General features: G+C 51.3%; 5 protein-coding genes across 5 annotated transcripts; 1 reads left to right on the top strand and 4 right to left on the bottom strand.

Annotated features, from left to right (window-relative positions):
- Window positions 1-5,846: 5,846 nt before the first annotated feature.
- BJX68DRAFT_138597 (casein kinase I) lies at window positions 5,847-7,757 on the bottom strand. Its single transcript, XM_071036432.1, has 6 exons — window positions 7,674-7,757; window positions 7,382-7,595; window positions 7,259-7,328; window positions 7,060-7,208; window positions 6,607-7,012; window positions 5,847-6,557 (listed from the first exon to the last, which is right to left on the bottom strand). The coding sequence occupies exons 2-6, from the start codon at window positions 7,508-7,510 to the stop codon at window positions 5,977-5,979; spliced, it is 1,335 nt and encodes a 444-aa protein (XP_070903606.1). The 5' UTR covers window positions 7,511-7,595; window positions 7,674-7,757; the 3' UTR covers window positions 5,847-5,976.
- Window positions 7,758-8,279: 522 nt separating this feature from the next.
- Window positions 8,280-9,174, top strand: BJX68DRAFT_138586 (uncharacterized protein). Its single transcript, XM_071036431.1, has one exon. It carries the CDS (start codon window positions 8,359-8,361, stop codon window positions 8,836-8,838), a length of 480 nt encoding a protein of 159 aa, XP_070903605.1. The 5' UTR covers window positions 8,280-8,358; the 3' UTR covers window positions 8,839-9,174.
- A 1-nt stretch (window position 9,175) lies between these two features.
- rtt106 (putative negative regulator of DNA transposition (Rtt106)) lies at window positions 9,176-11,537 on the bottom strand. Its single transcript, XM_071036430.1, has 4 exons — window positions 11,125-11,537; window positions 10,694-11,050; window positions 10,272-10,628; window positions 9,176-10,209 (listed from the first exon to the last, which is right to left on the bottom strand). Exons 1-4 carry the CDS (start codon window positions 11,255-11,257, stop codon window positions 9,656-9,658), a joined length of 1,401 nt encoding a protein of 466 aa, XP_070903604.1. The 5' UTR covers window positions 11,258-11,537; the 3' UTR covers window positions 9,176-9,655.
- A 485-nt stretch (window positions 11,538-12,022) lies between these two features.
- Window positions 12,023-15,255, bottom strand: BJX68DRAFT_138562 (non-specific serine/threonine protein kinase). Its single transcript, XM_071036429.1, has 4 exons — window positions 15,007-15,255; window positions 14,818-14,935; window positions 14,609-14,756; window positions 12,023-14,561 (listed from the first exon to the last, which is right to left on the bottom strand). Exons 1-4 carry the CDS (start codon window positions 15,087-15,089, stop codon window positions 12,199-12,201), a joined length of 2,712 nt encoding a protein of 903 aa, XP_070903603.1. The 5' UTR covers window positions 15,090-15,255; the 3' UTR covers window positions 12,023-12,198.
- Window positions 15,256-16,276: 1,021 nt separating this feature from the next.
- Window positions 16,277-18,080, bottom strand: cdc43 (protein geranylgeranyltransferase type I subunit CDC43). The gene is made up of 5 exons (XM_071038577.1): window positions 17,351-18,080; window positions 17,240-17,285; window positions 16,811-17,181; window positions 16,654-16,762; window positions 16,277-16,598 (listed from the first exon to the last, which is right to left on the bottom strand). Exons 1-5 carry the CDS (start codon window positions 17,939-17,941, stop codon window positions 16,456-16,458), a joined length of 1,260 nt encoding a protein of 419 aa, XP_070903602.1. The 5' UTR covers window positions 17,942-18,080; the 3' UTR covers window positions 16,277-16,455.
- Window positions 18,081-18,106: the final 26 nt, after the last annotated feature.

Here is an 18,106-nt window from a genome sequence, read left to right as displayed (position 1 = left end):
CGAGGCAAGGGAGCAGGGAATGGAATTCCTCAAGATGTCGACAGCCCTTCCAGAGAACTCCGGAAGGAGAGGGATAGCTATGCTTTGAGACACGCAGGCAAAAACTGCTGCAGTGCAGCGCATCTCGGCCGGAGTTGGACAGGCTGCTGTGCATCATCAGGCGTTTCCTACCTGGTCTCACCAAACCCTGAGACTGTTGAAGCTGCTCAGACTTCAGTGTCCGCTCCTGCCTAATCTGACCCGCGCTATGCCACAAGCGTCGTAGGCTCGCAGCCAAGGAATCTGGTCTCTTCAATCGAGACCTCCGATCCTGGCCTCAAGGCTCGATAATAATAAAAATAATGCCAGGACAGGCGTTTGGGTTGGCGCTGTGCTCTCACCACTCACAAGGCCTGCTGCCTGGTGCTTTCTTTCAACGGAGCGCGCAAGCGTGCGAGCCTGCAAGGGCCTGCAGGCATCGATGCAGGATCAGTTCTACAGCATATGTGTCACAACTGGGCTTCTGGTATATCGCTATCTCTGATGGTGCGTCGAATTCGATAGCGATGTCGGTCGCCTTCGGAGTTTTATCAGTCTAATACAGTGACAATCGATAGAGTCAGAGATAGCAGCAAGATTAGAGAGGCGGGTGGAGCCGCGTCTGCTTTGGGTTGGTGTGCGGCGAAAAAGAAACAAGAAAAAGAAAAGAAAGAAAAGCCAGGCTAACATCTTCCAGAACGCGGCAGAACAGCCAAAGAATTTCAAAAGAAAAATTTTCTTTTAGGGAAAAGGAACCCTGGGCGCCTTGGATGACCCTGAGCAGACCCGCTAATCAGATGACACCCTGGGCGCCCGGCCGTCCAACCAGTCAGCAGTGGCAGGCCACGGGGTCAGACCTCAGTGTGAGAGAACTCTTGCGTGGTCATAACGCGGCGGGGGCGTGGAATAATTGCAGACGGCCAATGGGAGGAGCGGTGGTGGCGCACATTGACCCCACACAGGCTCCACACCGGGCGCAACGCATGAGTCGGGTCTTCAACAACATGATCCCTCGCCCTCTCCTTACTGCTCACGCGATTTCTGGCCTTTCTTGCTCGACGTTGACTACATCTGCATCAATATGCTTACGTACTCGTGGAGACAAGGGTCGCACTGCAGAGCTCAAGAGTTTACGTTGCGTGACACAGCAGAAGACTCGAGAAGACGTCCCAGAAGTATCTCATGGAATGGCACTGCTTGGCTTTGTCAGGTACAAGCTTTCATCACGTCATTGTTCGAGATCTTCGCCGGTTTCAAGAGTTTATCTCAGAGGCACATGCAGATCCTCTTCAATATCTGGCTCAGTTCCACAATCATTTTTTGCTAAGATTTGAACCCGATGACAACAAACAGATTACGGAATACTACGGAGTGCTGGACATACTCCGTGTCTGATAACTGTGATCTGTTCCGCGGGATCGGATTCTAGAACTCTGCTAGAAGAGCCCAGCGCCACACCATAATAGTACGCGCCCATTCAGCATGTGTATACCAGAAAAAATTCTCGCGTCAAGGTGGCAACATCGATAGTGTAACGTTACTCTGTCAAATACCAGAGAAGGTTATTCATGCCAACATAGTCAGCCTACCTGAGTCGGGGCATTGCATGTAAATTCTCCTGAAATCTCCGAGCTGAATCAGGAGATTATTCAGATTTTTCGATCTCGATGATGCGATGCTTCTATCCTCAAACCGGCAGGAAGTAAATTCCGTGGATCTCTCCATCTCTGCGACTGCAAACAGGTTTCCATGGACTTGCGGTCCACCTCTATCCACCTCTGCTCTCTCGGTTCGCAACCCAATCTCCCGGCTTCGGTATGGATTTTAAGCCCAATCATTCAACAGTACGTACTTCAAAGGTCTTCAATTCAATGCTTATGCTGACAACTCCGACTTAGAAGTCTTGAGCGGCTTTTAGACAGGCCCTTTCTCCGGAGCATAGCCTAAATATCCCATCCCCCCTCGTCTGCCCAGTGCTTCCAGAGTATGTCTTCTCACCTCATGCCGATGCTATCCGAGACTGCCCAAGGGTTCCCAGTTCTAGAATTCAGTGGGGATGACGGTCGTCTGAAACCATGGAGGACCTTCCGAGCCTTGGTCGCAATGTCTGCTGCACCATGGAAATCCTTTATGTAACTTTCTCCATATCTTGGTTCTGCCTGTGCGCTCCCCGGGCCTCGCCTATCCATGCCCTAGTACTTACTCTACTCCAGATTCCGGTCACCGGTAATGGCCTAGCCTCCTGCAGAATACGAGGGCAACCGTGTTGACACAGAGACGGCCAAAGCCATCCCACGCGACGTGGTGGTTGAGCGATGAGAATCATCCTCGGTCTCTTCGCCATGAATCTCTTGGCGAACGCCAAATCACGTGGTCTGACAGTCTGACATGTCTTACTCTTCACGCCACGCACCGCTTATCGCCAATCCCGCAAACAAGGGCAACGATCCGGCGATTCCGAACGATCCACAAAAAGTCCAATCGCCAGAGCGAAGCCAACAAAGACACCAGCAAGTCTGAATTTTGAATGCTCCCCTCGCCTTCGTGGCTGAGTCGCCTGTGTTACCCCGCCCAATTTGCCGAGCTGCATCAGCCTTTCAAACGCTTTCGTCGATGAGATTGGTCAAACGGCCTCCTGCGCAATGACGGCATCTCCATGAGAGCTCGTATCACTGCGGAGAAGACGATCAAGTTGAAACTGAAGTCGACAAGCAGCTGCAGTATTGCGTGAGTCGGGCTCTTGCTCAGGCCGAGATAGCGCAAGAGATGTGTCAGAAAAGGACTTCCCGCTTTGCTCTCTCTGGGGCTCTGGAGTCTGGGGTCTCCAGGAAGGCTAGCGCTCTGTTTGGAGGAGGCGCCTGCGCTTTCATGCATGCCAATTCTGGCGAGTCTGGATTCGGACGGACTTACGTCGATCCGGAAAGGGATGCTTGTTGAGGGAGCCGGTAGCTTGCTGCTTGCTGCAGCAGGAGCTGTTAGCCAGGAGCCTGCTAATGCATCGGCAAGTACAAGGGGTGCTGTAGTCAACTACTCAGCTCTCCGGACCTCAAGCTTCCGCTTATCTACACCTCGCAGGCTCACACATGTCTTGAACGCACTGGTGTCGTTTCGGGTCCGGACGAGAGTTGTGCCAACTCACATGTCCCAGGTGTCTCTCCTCAAAGATAGGCAATTACAAATCAAGCTCTGGATTCCAAACAACACAAGCCGCCGACTACCCCGCTCCCGCTGGTTCCAATCCATCCACACAGTCACACACAGCTCCCAGAGTCCAATGAGATGAATTCCGGAGATACACAACTGGCACAGTGCAGCGCAGTTACCAGTCCAGCCCAATCACTCCACTTCCATCAAGGCCCGATGACAATTTACCCCAAACATGATGCAAGCTCTGGAGTCTAAAGCCCACCCCCCGCTCTTCGGATGCCAACCAGCTAATCAGCTGCTACTCGCCCGGTTCAGCTCCAGTTTCCTCCTCTGAAGCATCGTGGACAAAGAAACAGCTACTTAGCCTTGTGAGCAATTCGGCTTAGCGCTCCTGAGTCGTGGCTGGATCTCAGCCAGAAAATCAACATTTCGCTTTGAGCACCGACACACTGTGGCTTGGACGAATTCTGTCCTATGGATAGATACATTGGATGGGTTTCGCCTCGCGGGCCTTAGATGGTCGTGTGAGACCGTTCTTTTGTCTCTTGACTTAAGTTCAATGAACGAAATGTTGAGGATCAGGTAAGATTTGTGAGTTGGATTCCTTTGGGAATTTGTTTTGTCATCTGCGAATTCTCAAATTCGAAGTAAGTTCGCTTTGCTCTCGCCCTCGCTTCCACCTTTGGAGATTTCCACGATGCCCGCGAACAACGGACTTCGTCCCAGCTGGTAGGTACCTTTGTCCATTATCCTACACGAGTCGGCGACAGACATAAATCATCAAGAATGAAATTAGCATGGAAAATCCATATCACCATGGCAAACATCTGGGAATGTACTGTTTCGTGGCCTCATCATGAATCATCTATGCAAGGATATATATATATATATATATATCCATATAGTAATTGACCCAAATCCCCCACACTCAATACAGATATATGGAACATAACCCAAGACAATTGCAAGACAACTATAAAACCCAAGTCTTCAGATTTGATCACCCATACGGAGGAGCTCTACACCCCTGTAACAGTTGCTGTCTCTCCCGATCCACATGCCCTGCTACGGTAGGCAGACACTACTTACTTACTACCCGCCAACAATCCACCGCGCAGTGTCTTAATGGTCCTTCCCAACCTCTATGGAGCACAGCAGGCAGAAACATATACCTACCACACACACCTGCTATGCTATGTCACACTACAATCGCTGCCCGCCCTACCTACCTAGCATGTACTCATCCGTATACCCACTCTAATCGCCCCGACGGAAGCGTTCGGCGCTGCGAGTTAATGCATTGCAAGGTAGTGCACCCGTGATATAACATTATTAGTAGAGTCCAGCTGCGGTCTGGTTCATGTGGCAAAGTAAGGGGAGAAAGTGAGTATGAGTGTATGTGTGATTTAGAACCGTAAGCTTTCGGCCATGCCGAGATCATGATTGTTGCTTGAGAGGAGTAGGTAGGTGGAAGATATGCAATAGCAGCTAACCTCTTTCACTGCGTCCTAATGTAGGTTGTGGCATTGATGTCCATGGTAGGTAGGCCTGCGCGTAGCCGAGTGAGATGGCTACCAAGGGAGGATGTCCTGGAATTGAGAAAGGTGGACTGCGATTGAGGTGTCTTCTTTGGATAAAGTAGCCGCGATATGAATCGTCTATAGTGAGCGTTTTGGATTGTGACAAAGGGAGTATCTAGTACTCATCAATTCAGGATTGAGAGATATAACCTAGCATTGACTATCTATTCACACGCCTGCCGATATAGACTGACAGGATCCCATTCCAAAACAGTTCAACTCGCTGCCCTGTCCAATGTACAGAAGAAGCAGAACAGAACACTAGATTAAAAGCTTATGAATGGACAAGGCAGGTAAGGTAGGAAGGTCGACGAGACGCTGTCTGAATTGACATGACAGAACGACAGAGACAAGAAAAGCAACAAGTTAGAACAGGCTGGCGTAAAACTCCAACTCCTGGTCAATGACAAAACGACATTCCTGCAGGTATCGACAGGCCGCGGAGACACGAAACCATTTATATGCTAAACATGCCACATAGATAGACGACGACCCTGAGCACACGCAAGGTCTCATCCATCAAATGCTCATTGAAAACGCCTTTCTGCAGTATCGGCAACACCGTCGATAAGCCATTCAAGCTGAAGACAGCGCGGGGTAATATCGGATGATTCGCGGCAAGGTCAGGTACTGAGGCAGTGATCATATACTCAGAAAGAAGATGAAATCTAGAATTAAATGGCTCATGCCACAAATGCAGGACAAAGCAGTGCATAAACAACCAAAAGGCGAGAGAGAAAAAAACACACAAACGCAAGTTCGCCGTTCCAAGCCGTAGCACCATAATGAGTGATAATGACGCGAGGATGTAGAGGATGAAGGAGGGTTGCTCCTAGAGGTCCAGCCCGTTTCATAAGTCCATCTGACCTTGTCGAATAGGTACGGAACAAGGCGGGTGGAGTGGTTGCTCAAGGGCCCGTCGTTGAGAGAAATATAGAACAATATATCTGCCCTAATCCACATAGTGTCCATCTGCCAGCAGCGTCTGCAAGTTACACTATGCTCGTCAGGAAGAGAAGGGCGAGAGGCCGAGCCATGACTGTGTGTAGACCATGCTGCCCTTCCAACCCTCCTACCACGAAGAAAAAGGAAAGAAGAGTCAAAAGCCAACACCAAGGATAATTACGTAGAAGTACACAGATTCCGTACTGAGAACAGTGTGTCATCAACCTTTCAACCTTGGGTAAGATGAGCTGGCATGACACGAGAAGTTTCGGAGGTAGCAGGATAATCACCTACCGCAGCATAGCGCTTTCATCACCTTCTGGACAAAGGTGGGCTGCGGCTCATTGCTCGCCTGCTGGCCGGCCTGCGATGGCTGGTTCTTCGTCGCGTTCGCCGGACTGCCGACTCGACCCGGAATGTTTGCGTTTGAGTTTTGGAACTGCGCCGTGGTCGACGCGGCTGGAGTTGCATCGAATCCCCCGCTCTGGCGTTTCGGCGGAATGCCGCCTCTGACGTTTTGCTGCTCGCGCGTCTTCCCGACTCCGGGTTTCGCTGGAGAGGGGGGCGGGGGCTGCGCGGCGTTTAAACGGTCTGCGGTTACGCCGGGCCTTGAGCTGTTTCGAAGCGGCTGGCCGTGGAGATCTCTGGCAGATGTAGGAAGGGCGGAGTTGTGGAGAGCCTGCTGTGACGAGTAGGACTTGTATTCCCACCCTCTGCCGTTGTGTAGTTTCATCCAATCGTACTCGCCGTCCTCGACTTCTCCGGCGTTCTTAAGCGCCTGCGTGAGCAGGTCCCTTAGGTAGTCGTAGTCGGGGGTGTCTTCAAATCCAAGGTTGCGCACGTAGCTGAGGTACTTGTTGAATTCTTCTAAGGCGCGTTAGTTGACGTAAAATATGGTCAGATCTGTGGAATATACCTGGAAATCCTTCGCAGAGATCCTTGATCGCGGTGGTTTGCTTCTTCTCTCCAATCTTCTCGTACTTTTGCTTGTTGGTGGCAGCCTTCAGGCCCTGCCACGGCAGGCCACCTCGTAGGAAGTACATAAAAACGTGGCCCAAGGCCTCAAGGTCGTCTCGTCGTGACTGTTCGCGTCCCAAATGGGTGTTGATACTCATATAGCGTGCTGTTCCAGACAGCGACTTTCGCTCACGGTATGGAATATGTTGCTTGGTTTTGGGGTCTCGGTATTGCTTGGCCATTCCAAAGTCAACGACGTGGATGACGTTGGCGGCCTTGGAGTTTGGGCGACCGATGAGGAAGTTGTCGGGTTTGATATCGCGGTAGATGAGGTTCTTTTCGTGGATAGTTTGCACACGGGAAAGCTGGTCAGGTTAGTGAGATTCATGCAAAGGTGTACAAGGTTACGTACCATTTGCTTGGCGACCATGACGACGGTTTTGACGGAGAAGCGTCGATTGCAATGGTCGAACAGGTCCTCGAGACTCGGGCCGAGAAGGTCGATGACTAGTATGTTGTGCAAACCTTCCTGGCCAAAGTAGTAGACATTGGGAATGCCAGCTGGACCGTGTCAGCAGAAGATCCGGATGAGTTCCAGGCAAAGCACTTACGGCATCCAACCAAGATCTTATACGTCCGATACTCATCACGCAACTGAGGAGCATCGCTCTTCCGGGGTTCCTGGTGCCGTTAGTCGTTGAACTCTAATCCGTTAAGTTCAAGGGGCAACGCACAAACTTAATCGCAACCTGCTGGTTGTTGAGGAGATTTGTGCCCTCAAAAATGACACCGAAAGACCCTTCACCAATTTTCTTTCCTACTCTGTAGTGGACACCCACCACGTTGGACGACGAGGAAGCCATGCCTGCGCGGGACGAAGAGTCGGGAATCCTTGAAAACGACGGGACAAGCGTGCGGAAGACTCGACGGGCGGCAAACACGTGAAGGCTATGTTAATGTTAGGAAAGCCGATGATCGGTGTAGTGCACAATCAAGAATGCAATGTCGGAAGGGATTATAGCTTACAGAAACGTCCGAATGTCCTATGCTATACCATTCATGCAATAACCCAACGACTAGATGGTACGCAAACGCGGAAACTGACAACGCCGACAGCGACGAGCAACGCTAATATTGATGGCAAAACAATGCTCAAAAGCGCAGGAGAGGAGTGGTGGAGATGATAAGCGTCGGGATGAGAGATCGAGCTGTCGAGGCGTCTTCGGAGGCTGAGTCCTGGAATTGACGGTGCGGAGAGATCTCGAAGCTGGGTGCAATTCCTAAAAAAAAGGAAAAGAAAATCCCTCAAAGAGGCAAATCAAAAGAAGCTCCCAAGGAATCTGCACCAGCTGCGCGGCAGTCTCTCGAACTGCAGCCAGCAGTGGTTCGACGAGGACGGAGAGGCAGACGGGGAGGAGAGAGGTGAAGGGGAAGGAGGAGAGGAGCCGAAGAGGAGAGAGATGGAATGGAGATCCACGGAGGACGACGAGTGGGTAAAGGGGAGGCCGAAGCAGGAAAAGGGAAAACGAGGCGGAGAGAGAAGAAGGGATCTGTGAGAGGCAGAGAGGCAGAGAGGCAGAGGCGAAAGCAGGAGAGCAGCCGAAGTCTGAACGGGCGACGCTACGGGGTGTGATCTGAACAGCGACAGTCTAGTCTGGTAAGGGCGAAACGCCCGTACCCGACTGGCAGCACTGGCCTGCGCCCAGGCGGTATGGTAACTTTTGTTTTTAGGTATCAATCATTTGCCTCCTCGGCGATTCTCCAGGACACCCAATTAGCCAAATACCTCGTACTATCAATATTACATGAGCCAACAGCCTCTTCAATGCGATATTCTACAATGAGGAACAATCGTGTCAGCAGCAGAAAGCACAAAAAAGCGCTCATCGCTCGAGTCATCGCTCGGGCGTTGAGCCAAAAAGCGGATCCCAAGCGCAGGCGGTGTTCTTTTCAACAAGTCTCGGCCACAGGAAGCTTTTCTCTCTCTAGTCCTGTTGATGGTGATCTTGGCAATAAGCTCTCCTGCCAGAGAATATTGATCTTAGGCCCCTTTCACCCGGCCCAAGAAGATTCGCAATCAGGTATCAACTGCCAAAGACAGGGCGGAGTGGACACTCAATGCCGACGTCATGGCTTTGAACAAGATCTGGATTGTGTAAGGGATTCAAGCCAGATCCTGTTACTGTGGTGACTCCCTCTGGAATGCGGGCTGGACTTTTCAATCTGCGCATAAATTGCTTTCTCTTTTTACCAGGGAGAGTCTCCAGAGACAGGCGCGCAGCTGAATTATCTGGGGTTTCCTTTTCTTTCATCGATACCCCTGACCAGTGAGCTATTGCAGGGTGCCATTCTCCTTTTGCTTTAGCCCGCGCTTAAGAGGTATTGTCTGGTAAATACTGTACTGGTATGATATGGGCAGTTCCCAACGGTCCCGAGGTCCCCATCCGCGATTCCGCAATCTCCATAGTTAATTTCAATGCCCTGGAATCTGGATTGATCTGAGATCTCTGTTTGTTATGTCATAATCCGTCTCGTCAAGATCAATATTTACCCCGTAAACCAAGATCCAGGAACATTCCAGGGCTGACAGGCGTACCTGCTGAAACTCACCTCTCCCAGACGCAGACCGACATGCCCCCTACATCCGACTCTCCGCAGGGCTTCTCCATCTGACACGTCTACAGGACGACCCACAGCAACCAATGAATTCCTGGGTTCGACACCTGACTGAAACGGACAGATCAAGCCATACATTTGCACTTGTGTTGTGGGAGAAAGTCTGCCCTGTGCACAATGCTTGGGACAAATCAGCTCTACGTGGAGACAGCTCACTGCCCAGAGATAATGTATGACACGGTCAACGGTCGAGTTGATGTGTAACAAGCACATTCTGCCATTCAATTGATAAGCCTCCGACACGCCATCTAACGTCTAACCAGTAGATCAAACAAATCATAAGAAGCTGACTGCAGGCGCCATCTCATCCATACTCGTACAAATCGCAGCTCTTACAACTCATCATCCGGAACGTCTTCCGCTTCGCTCCCTAGCTCGTTAGCCACCAGGTTTCCCTCTTCGTCGTCGTCGTCGTCGTCCTGCGCCGAGTCATCGTCGTCCTCGCTGCTGGAGCCGCTTCCGTCGCTATCACCTTCGCTGCCTGGGTCGTAGTCCTCTTCTTCCTCGTCCTCCTGATCTTCGAGTTCACGCTGAGCCTTTTGCAGCTCGCTCTCGTCGGCGCCTTGAGCATCCCCATTGGCGTTTTCTTCTGTCTTGGCGCCGTTGATGTTGTATTGCTTCGCACGGCGAGCTTCCGCGAGACTAGCGTCCTGAAGGCCGTGCGTCTTGATGTAGGTGTCGATGCCTGCGTAGTCTGCCTGGTCGATCATGGAGAACTCGAACTCTTGCGTCTCATCACTGCCGAGAGCGCGCGCTGTGACGTTGAGGTTGAAGGTACGTTGAAGAACGGAGGTGTAAGATATTGACTCGACGGTCTCGAAGCCAAAGAAGAGAAGCGGCTTCTTAAAGCCGAAAAATATTCCCGTAGACAGGAAGAAGAGGTACCCTACCAAGCACAAATTAGTCCAATCCTCTCTCCACCTCTCAAACATCAACCGTGATACATACCTTCTTTACTACCCCGGAATGCCTTGACATGATATGCCTTCTCACCCTTTCGATGCGCCTCCGGCATGGCGCTCACAAACTCCTGCGCATCCGGACGTACAACCCGAACTTGCGACAAGTTATCATTCAGCACCCGCCGGACCACATTCTCAGCCGTCTCCCCTTCCCCATTCCCAATCTGCTGCCCGGAACCCGAAAATGCAGCCTTCGGAGGCCCGTCATTGACCGTCCAAACAATCGTCTCGGGTGTAGGTTCACCTTCCGGTGCCGTGTTGATCCCATCAGCATACCGAGGGATGATGCAAAAGTTGAACTGCCGCTGGTTCTTTTCCGGAACTGGAAGACACAATACGTGCTCTGTAACGGGTTAGCAGAAATTCTAACGTTAAGAGAAAAAGCAGACGCGGCACAGTAAAACATACGAATGCGATCCAGAGGAACCCCGAACTCCACCACCTTCGAGGCTTGATTCCTTGCCCGAAGAAACTTCTTGCCCGCCGTAATCTCCAGCATCAATTTCTTCCTTTGCGGAATCGCAAAGGACACATCCTGCATGTAGAATTGTAGCTCTCCGTGCGTCTTCAGATCGGCCAGCGACTGCGCACCACCATCAACACTCCCAGCGGCGAGCGCGCCATTCTCAATCTTGCGTTTTTTGGCGGCGGGTCCGTCGTGCACGGGCACTTGGACAGGTTGAGCAATGTTCGCGTTTCTTGTTCGCAGGCTAGAGGTATATCGGGCGATATCTTCAAATAGAGGAGCGTGTTGAGGGGTTGAGCCTGGATGGGAGAAAGGTTGTTCTTAGTATTGTTTGCTTATTGCGGAGGTGCGCTTCTGGGTAACAAATCCGTACCGATCGCATCATAGATTTGTTTCTTCAGAGCGGGTTCAGCGGCAAAGGCATCTTCAATCGCTGGAATGTGAATTTGTTTTTGTTTCGGGGGAGCACGCGTTGGGGGGGCGGAGTTTATCGTGGCAAAGGCCATGTTTTGTGAATGGTGCCCCAAGGAGAGCGGAAAGGAGAGCGGGTTGGAAGGGGATTGGTGAGAATATTATGAATAGCACAAGGTATATATATTATGACTGTGGGAAAAAGGGATAAAGAAGGAAGAACTGGGAAGCGGTTGGATGAAAGAAGAAAACGGCTCCAGCGAGCTCCAGCGCCGAAAACAGTGGACTGCAGGCGGTTAAGGGACAATATGAACTGACAAGGTTGGATGAGCGCAAATCAGCGTGAAATAAGCTTGTTTATTCGCCCGAATAAATGGAGCCTGAGAGGTGGTTATCTGCTGGCTTTCAACCTCCTACATCATCTGCCATGCCGCTTTAACGGCGGTTTAGTTTTGCCCTCTGCCTATATTCTGAGATGGATTTCCGTATATTCTCTTGTGCTATTTTCTCTTTGGCCGATTGCTTCCAGATCGACCCCAATAATGAGATAACGTTCACAAGTACAATAAATGAGATGGATATAGTCTATAAGTCGGGTCTATATAACAGGAGAAAGCATGCGTTGCTACAGGATATCATTCCCGCGCCTTCTCCAGGACCAGCCTGGAAGGCACCTTTCAGATGATGCCGAAGCAGTGAGAGACGGGGAACCGTAGACGTTGGGGAAAGGAAACCTCCAGAAAATACACTGGGGAGAACCACAAATACATGGAGCCAAATCTGGGGAAGATAAGAACCGAATAATAGAATACAAGAAAAGAAGGGGTATCCGGAGTTAACTGGCACCTGCTGATTGCGTGCCAGAGAAAAGAGGATGGAAACAGAATGAGAGAGCAGACCCCACAGTGTATAGAAATATCAGACCCATTATCATTTGTGCAGTCCATGAATGCAAAGAAAAACAGCCGCTAAAGGGGTATATAGGGGTAAAACGAATGACGGATGATACCAACAAGGTAGTTGGGACAAAAATGTTCTATTTGGCAGTTGGCTCAGCGGTATTGTCCAGACTGCGTTTCCCCGAAGCCGTAGACTTTGGAGAATCCAAGACAGCTTTGTCGGGTTGGGTCGAACCAACCAAAGGTTCTAAAGACGGCGCCGCCCTCAGTGAAGAGGAGCGCGGAGGCCTGAGAGGACTCGAATCGAGATCAGGAGCTGGTTCAAGAACGGGTTTAGAAGGTTGGTCGGAGAAACCCGCGCCCGAAAGGTCAGAATTGGTTACGCCGATTGGCGACGCAGGCTCCTCCTCTGTACCAGTAAAGGTATCGACTTCTTCGTATTCGTCCTCTGCGTCCTCTTCCTCTTCGATGATTTGGCTTTTCCGCGCGGCCGGTCGAGCTGCTTTGTGGGCAGAGCCGTCCATTCTAGCATCGCCGTTGGGAAATTCAGTCGTAGCGAATCCCCCAGTAGCCATGTTGGCTACGTGGACCATTGGCCCCTTGAATGTAGCGCGTTTCCGCCGGGCGAACACGAGGCTCGAGGAAGGTGAATATAACATGGGTGCGGGGGCAGCTTCGTTGAACGATGATGAGCTGGGCATACCGTCGGAACCGTCGACGTCTCGGAATCCATGGTTTGGGTTGCGGACTAATCGAATATTCGTAGGGAAGCGAGCTGATGTGCTAGGTGTCGTAGGAAGCACCTTGACTGAAGTGTGAGGGGACTTGGCAGTCCGAGCTGTTGGGGTCGAGACTGAACCGATGCTGTTGGAGGAGATAGACGAAGCCTTAGAGTGGCTATGGCCGTGGTGGATGCTCCGGATAGACGAAACGGATGAAGATGTCGACTTGCGACCTCGTAAACCAGCCGACGACCGTCGATAAGAGCCTCTAGGAGTAAGTGGAGAAGGCGAAAGCGAATTCCGATGGCTTGCATGACTGGTGCTCAATGGCCGGGGTTGTCGGGGATAGGAGTGGCGACGCGTAGGATAAGATGCACTGCTTGGAGCTAAGCTGCTTGCATTGGATGCACGCTTAATCTGAGTTGGTGTCGCCAACTCAGTTTTCTGGCTAGAGGTTGAAGACGCCAAGGTGGTTTTCTTCGTTCCTTCCTGACCTTTTGCGGGACTTAGCTTTTCGGATAGGAATTTGCGATGCGTGCTGGAATTTGTTTTCGGATGCGGTGACTTGGCTCGTTTCGCAGACTCTACAAACCAATGCTTTAGAGAAGCCAGTTGGCTGATGATTGGATACTGGCGACGATTCGTACGACGCCTGAAAATGCCGCCATGTTGAGCAAGTTCTGGCTGAGATGCGCTCACATGTAGTGTGCTAGGTCGAGAGCGCCTTCTATCCTTGGGAGGTGGCACTGGAGGACGGCGACGAGTTGAGCTGTTGGAGCGGATTGAGTCTTTGTCGACGGGGGGCGGAGGGGGTGTAGGAAGTTCAGGAGACTGCACAGGCGGTTCGGGGAGCATTGGCAGCTCTGGGACTGCAAGTTGCGAGGGCAAACTTCGCCGGTCTCTCCGCCCGCGTTCATGAAGAAGGCCAGTGGAATGTCCTTCCTCGTCGACCTCTACCAACGCCGCTGATATCTTTTCCAGACGACTGCTGGCTGCGCTTAACCGCCGAATGTTTTTCGCTTCTGCCTCTCGCTCTCTGCGTTTCCGTTCCCTCTTTGCCTCTTTCCGTTGCTCCTTTTCTATCAGAAGGGCCCACCAGCCGGCTAGCGCATCGCAGCGCTGGGATTGAACACTAGCAACAACCTCGTCAATGTTTATACCTGCACTTTTCATTCGCTGGAGGGTAGTCTTTTCCAGAGAGGTTGAGAATGCCGGCGGCCGAGGTATTTTGAGTATCGCCAATTGCTCAGAAGCGTGATCGGAGAGGAATGGATGGGCGAGGACGTCGCAAAGACTCGGCCGGAGAAGAGGTCGCTTGGAAAGGAGCAAGTTAATGAGCGCCTTACTCTCCTCTGTAAACTTATCGTTGTAGACCGGTTCTTCACTCAAAATCCGTGACTTGGTGATCTGATCGTCGTCATCATCAAAGGGAAGTTCACCAGCAATTAGCGCGTAAAGGATGATGCCCAGACTCCAAACATCCACCTTTTCTCCAGCATATTTTTCGGCCTTGAGCATCTCCGGAGCACTGTAGCATACGGTGCCGCAAAACGTCTGAAGATAGCTCGCCTTACCCTCATATTCCCTTGTAAACCCAAAGTCGCAGAGTTTCACATTCTCCTGCTTGTCGAGTAGGATATTTTCTAGCTTCAGGTCTCGGTGAACGCATGATTTGCTGTGGACGTAGGATACGGCGCCAACAAGCTGAGTGAAAATCTTTTTGACTTTATCGATAGGTAGCGGGCCATTTCGGAGGAGGTAATTGTACAATTCGTCACCTAGCTGCGTTAGATGGCCCCACCATCTGGAATCGCGTGGCTCTTACCAGGACAATATTCGAGGACTAGCCAGACAAGCTTTTCGGTCACGATAACCTCGTAAAGGCGCGCAATATGAGGATGGAGGAATTGGCGGTGGTGATGAATCTCCCGGGCTAGATTCGTGTCTTCCTTGTTTGATGATTTGAGAACAACCTGCGTCGCACACAATCAGACGAGCCCGGTGAGGGTATGGCAATCCGAGACAATGAAATACCTTTGAGCCATTGGTGAGTTTATGCGAAGCAAGATACACTTTGCCGAAGGATCCCTTCCCAATCAGTCTTCCTAGTGTATAGTTCCCGACGTTCCGGAGGTCTTTCGAGGAGAACTCTCTAAATCGCAGCGAAGCGGTCAGTGGGACGATCTTCCAAGTCGTAGGAAACCGACTATAGGCGGAGCTCACTTGAGAAGTTCATTGTAGGACTGGGCAAGCTTTTCCTTTTGCTTCTGGGCTTGGACCTCCGCTCTGGTCCTGGGAGGCGGCATGTGTTCCAAGGGGAGCTCCGCCTACCCTGGGGAAGCCTGCGGAGCGGGATATGTCTGGTATACTGGACTGTATGAGCTCGCCGGTCGATTGCGAAAGCTTTGAGGCTGCCATTCAATGACCGAGACGGGCTAAGGATAGACGTTGTTTGAAGGGGCGGACTCTGCGGCCAAACGGGGGCAAGTCCGGGGACGAGGGAAGCTATCAAACGGCCGAGTTGGGCGAGGCGGGAGACATTTATCTCTGCCGGATATTCGGACGAGCTTGAATCAATTCCCGCCGCGGTTCGATCTTGAGGGAAAGGTGAGTCGGAGATTAGGATTTGAAGTTGTTGTCAGCGTTGGACTTTTTTTTTTTTTGCGGGAGGCTGTGGAATGGGAAACAGGAACAGGAACCAGGGCAGCGCGGTCGGCGGGAACGGAGGCGAAAAGGAATAGATGACGTTAAGTGGTCTGCTCTTACTTAACACAGAGGATCTATTATTAAGAATCATACAATCAAAATAATAGACGAGGAAACGAATATAGGCAAAGACGGACGTGCAGGGAAGAATCTTCCAAGTTTCAACGAAGCTCCGAGCGCACTGAGGGGAAGGCTCTCTTGGATGCGAGACTGCAAGTGCAGCTCCATCAACGTCTACTTTAATTTAGCCGTCCGCTCGATTGGTGGGAAACGTGGGCCGTTTCTGTCATTGTTGGATTAAGATTACGATCTATGAGATTCGAGATGTGGGCTTGTTCTGCGACTACAACGAGAAACTGTTTACCTCAGGAAGACTCCATCGACAATACCAGTCTTGACTTTTGCTGTAGCCTAGGCACAATGATGCTTTCTCGTGAGAAGGATTGAAATTGTGGAAATCGCCATCAGGGAATCGCAATAACCAGGAGTCTAACGATAAATTCTCCAGCGCACTTTGTCGTCATCTGTCCCGTGGTGGATTCTTAACCCCTGAGTCTGAAGATGAAGTGCTGCAATTTTAGCATCAGAGGTCGATGACATATTCCACTAGTTTTCGCTAGCCTGCCGCCAGTGGATAGGATTTAGAGATAGCAAGTTTCTCTCCTTTTGGGAGTTGCCCCAGTGCCCTGGTTTGCTAATTGATTGGCCTGCCTGTTCGTCGTATGAGACGATTGCATCACAGCCCAGGTCCCAGGATAGGCTACGCCGCACGCACACAGCCGAAGTGGACTGTGTACATCGGAGGGTGGCTTGGACGCTTGGAGGCGATCGTTTCGCCTTCTCGAACACGCATCGAATCCCATCCCACGCCTCCAACTCTGCTGCTTATGTGGAGCTCCTCATGTGATTTATTGGGTGCACTTGGGGTATATTGCAACTCTATAAATGTGTACAATTCAAAGCAAGTCATTCCGTCCCTTGCCACCAAGGAAGGGCATACAGACGCTGGACAGTCCGGTGTGTAGCACAGAGCGCAGGGTCAATCCTGTCCAACCCCTGTTCACCTTGAAAGGCGAGCGAAACCATACCAAAATAGGAGTGAAGGAGGTCTGTTTGCGAGGGTTGTTAGAGCCTACGAAAGAAGAGCGGGTATCTCACACATACCAGGCGGTTCTCCGACACCTTTTCCAAATCCGCCAACAAGATGCTGCGTCTTTCCCAGCAGGTATTGCCTGTTTCCCGCTGCGTCGACCAGTGGCAGTTTTCCTAACATCTAGGTCAAGCGTTAGCTATTGTTATCAGCGACGGTGTCCTCACGTACATCTAGAGTTGCAGTGTTCCAGAATGAATAGCAAGTGTCTGCATATTTGTTACACCGTCCGTTGAAGCCAGCCCATTGTAGGGTCTCTGCACTAGGGCCTGGTACATGAGGAAGCTTGCTGATGCTCTCGTCAAGGCTGAGCCCGGCTACGGCCTTGGTTAGGTCGTCCGCGTTGTCAATTTCTTGACCTTCATCAGAGTCTTCATCGCTGTCTTCTTCGTCGCCTAGCTCTGTCGTTTGCCTTGAGACGAGCCAACGGACTAGAGATTCATACTGCTCAGAGCCAGGTGAGATGAGAGGGACTCTCTTCGAGCCGCTAGATAGGCGATCCAAAAACGTCAAGGCGCCGATTGCACAGTATGTATGACCAGCTGTAGTTTTCCCACATGAGTAACAGGCTTAATATTGCAGGGACGAGTATGGACGTACAATGTGCTTCGCAAAACGGCCCTTCTGCCATTCCACCGTCGTATGCCTACAAATCTTAGTGATGCTGTACCATTTCCGGCTCTTCAGCGAGAAAAACAGAGAGTGGCTTACTTGACACGACTCGATGAACTCTACCAGCTTCCCCACGTCTATATCTTCAATGCCGTCAAGACCAGCATCACTCTTTCCCCGGAGCAGGTACCGCGTGCCAGCGCCGAAGCAGCAAAACCGCAGATCACCGCCACCCTCCACATTGTCCCCGGGCCCAAGGACCTCCCCAAAGCTCCCATCTGGACGCTGCATTTTGGGCAGCCACCGAAGGCATTCGACCCTCTTGACCCGCGACAGATCGTCTCCCAAAATGAGCAAAATGACTAGCGCAAAGAACGTCGAAGGCACATTCGCCGGGTCCCAAGCTTCATTTTCCCGCGTACGCCTCTCATCGCCAAAGTCTGTTCCTGGGAACCCTCGAAAGCCGCCAGAAGGAACCTGGCAATGGTATATCCATTCGATGTATCCTTGTCGTTCCTCCGGGGTTGTTTTGCTCTCTAGAACATTGAGTAAATCTAAACCGGCGAGAGTGAAGAAGGCGAGAAGCATGCGATTGGAATCATTGGATGTATACAAGTCTGGCAGGAATGTCTTGAGGCATCGGAGGAAATATCTGATATGGCGCTCTTTTGTAAACAAAGCTTCCGACATTGTTAGTTTGGCGAGATTCCTTGCTATAAGATTAGCAGATTCAAATTCATCAGGTCCAAGTAGCAGATCGAGGACCCTGGGTTTATATCTTGGTAGTTCCCGTGTTCTGTTCAACGATGTTGTCTTGTGAGGTTGTCGGAGAAGCAGCATGACCCCACATCAAGA

This window comes from Aspergillus pseudodeflectus, assembly GCF_044049435.1.
Source record: "Aspergillus pseudodeflectus strain CBS 756.74 chromosome Unknown BJX68scaffold_4, whole genome shotgun sequence".
NCBI lineage: Eukaryota > Fungi > Ascomycota > Eurotiomycetes > Eurotiales > Aspergillaceae > Aspergillus > Aspergillus pseudodeflectus.
This window is presented reverse-complemented; position numbering and strand designations above follow the sequence as displayed.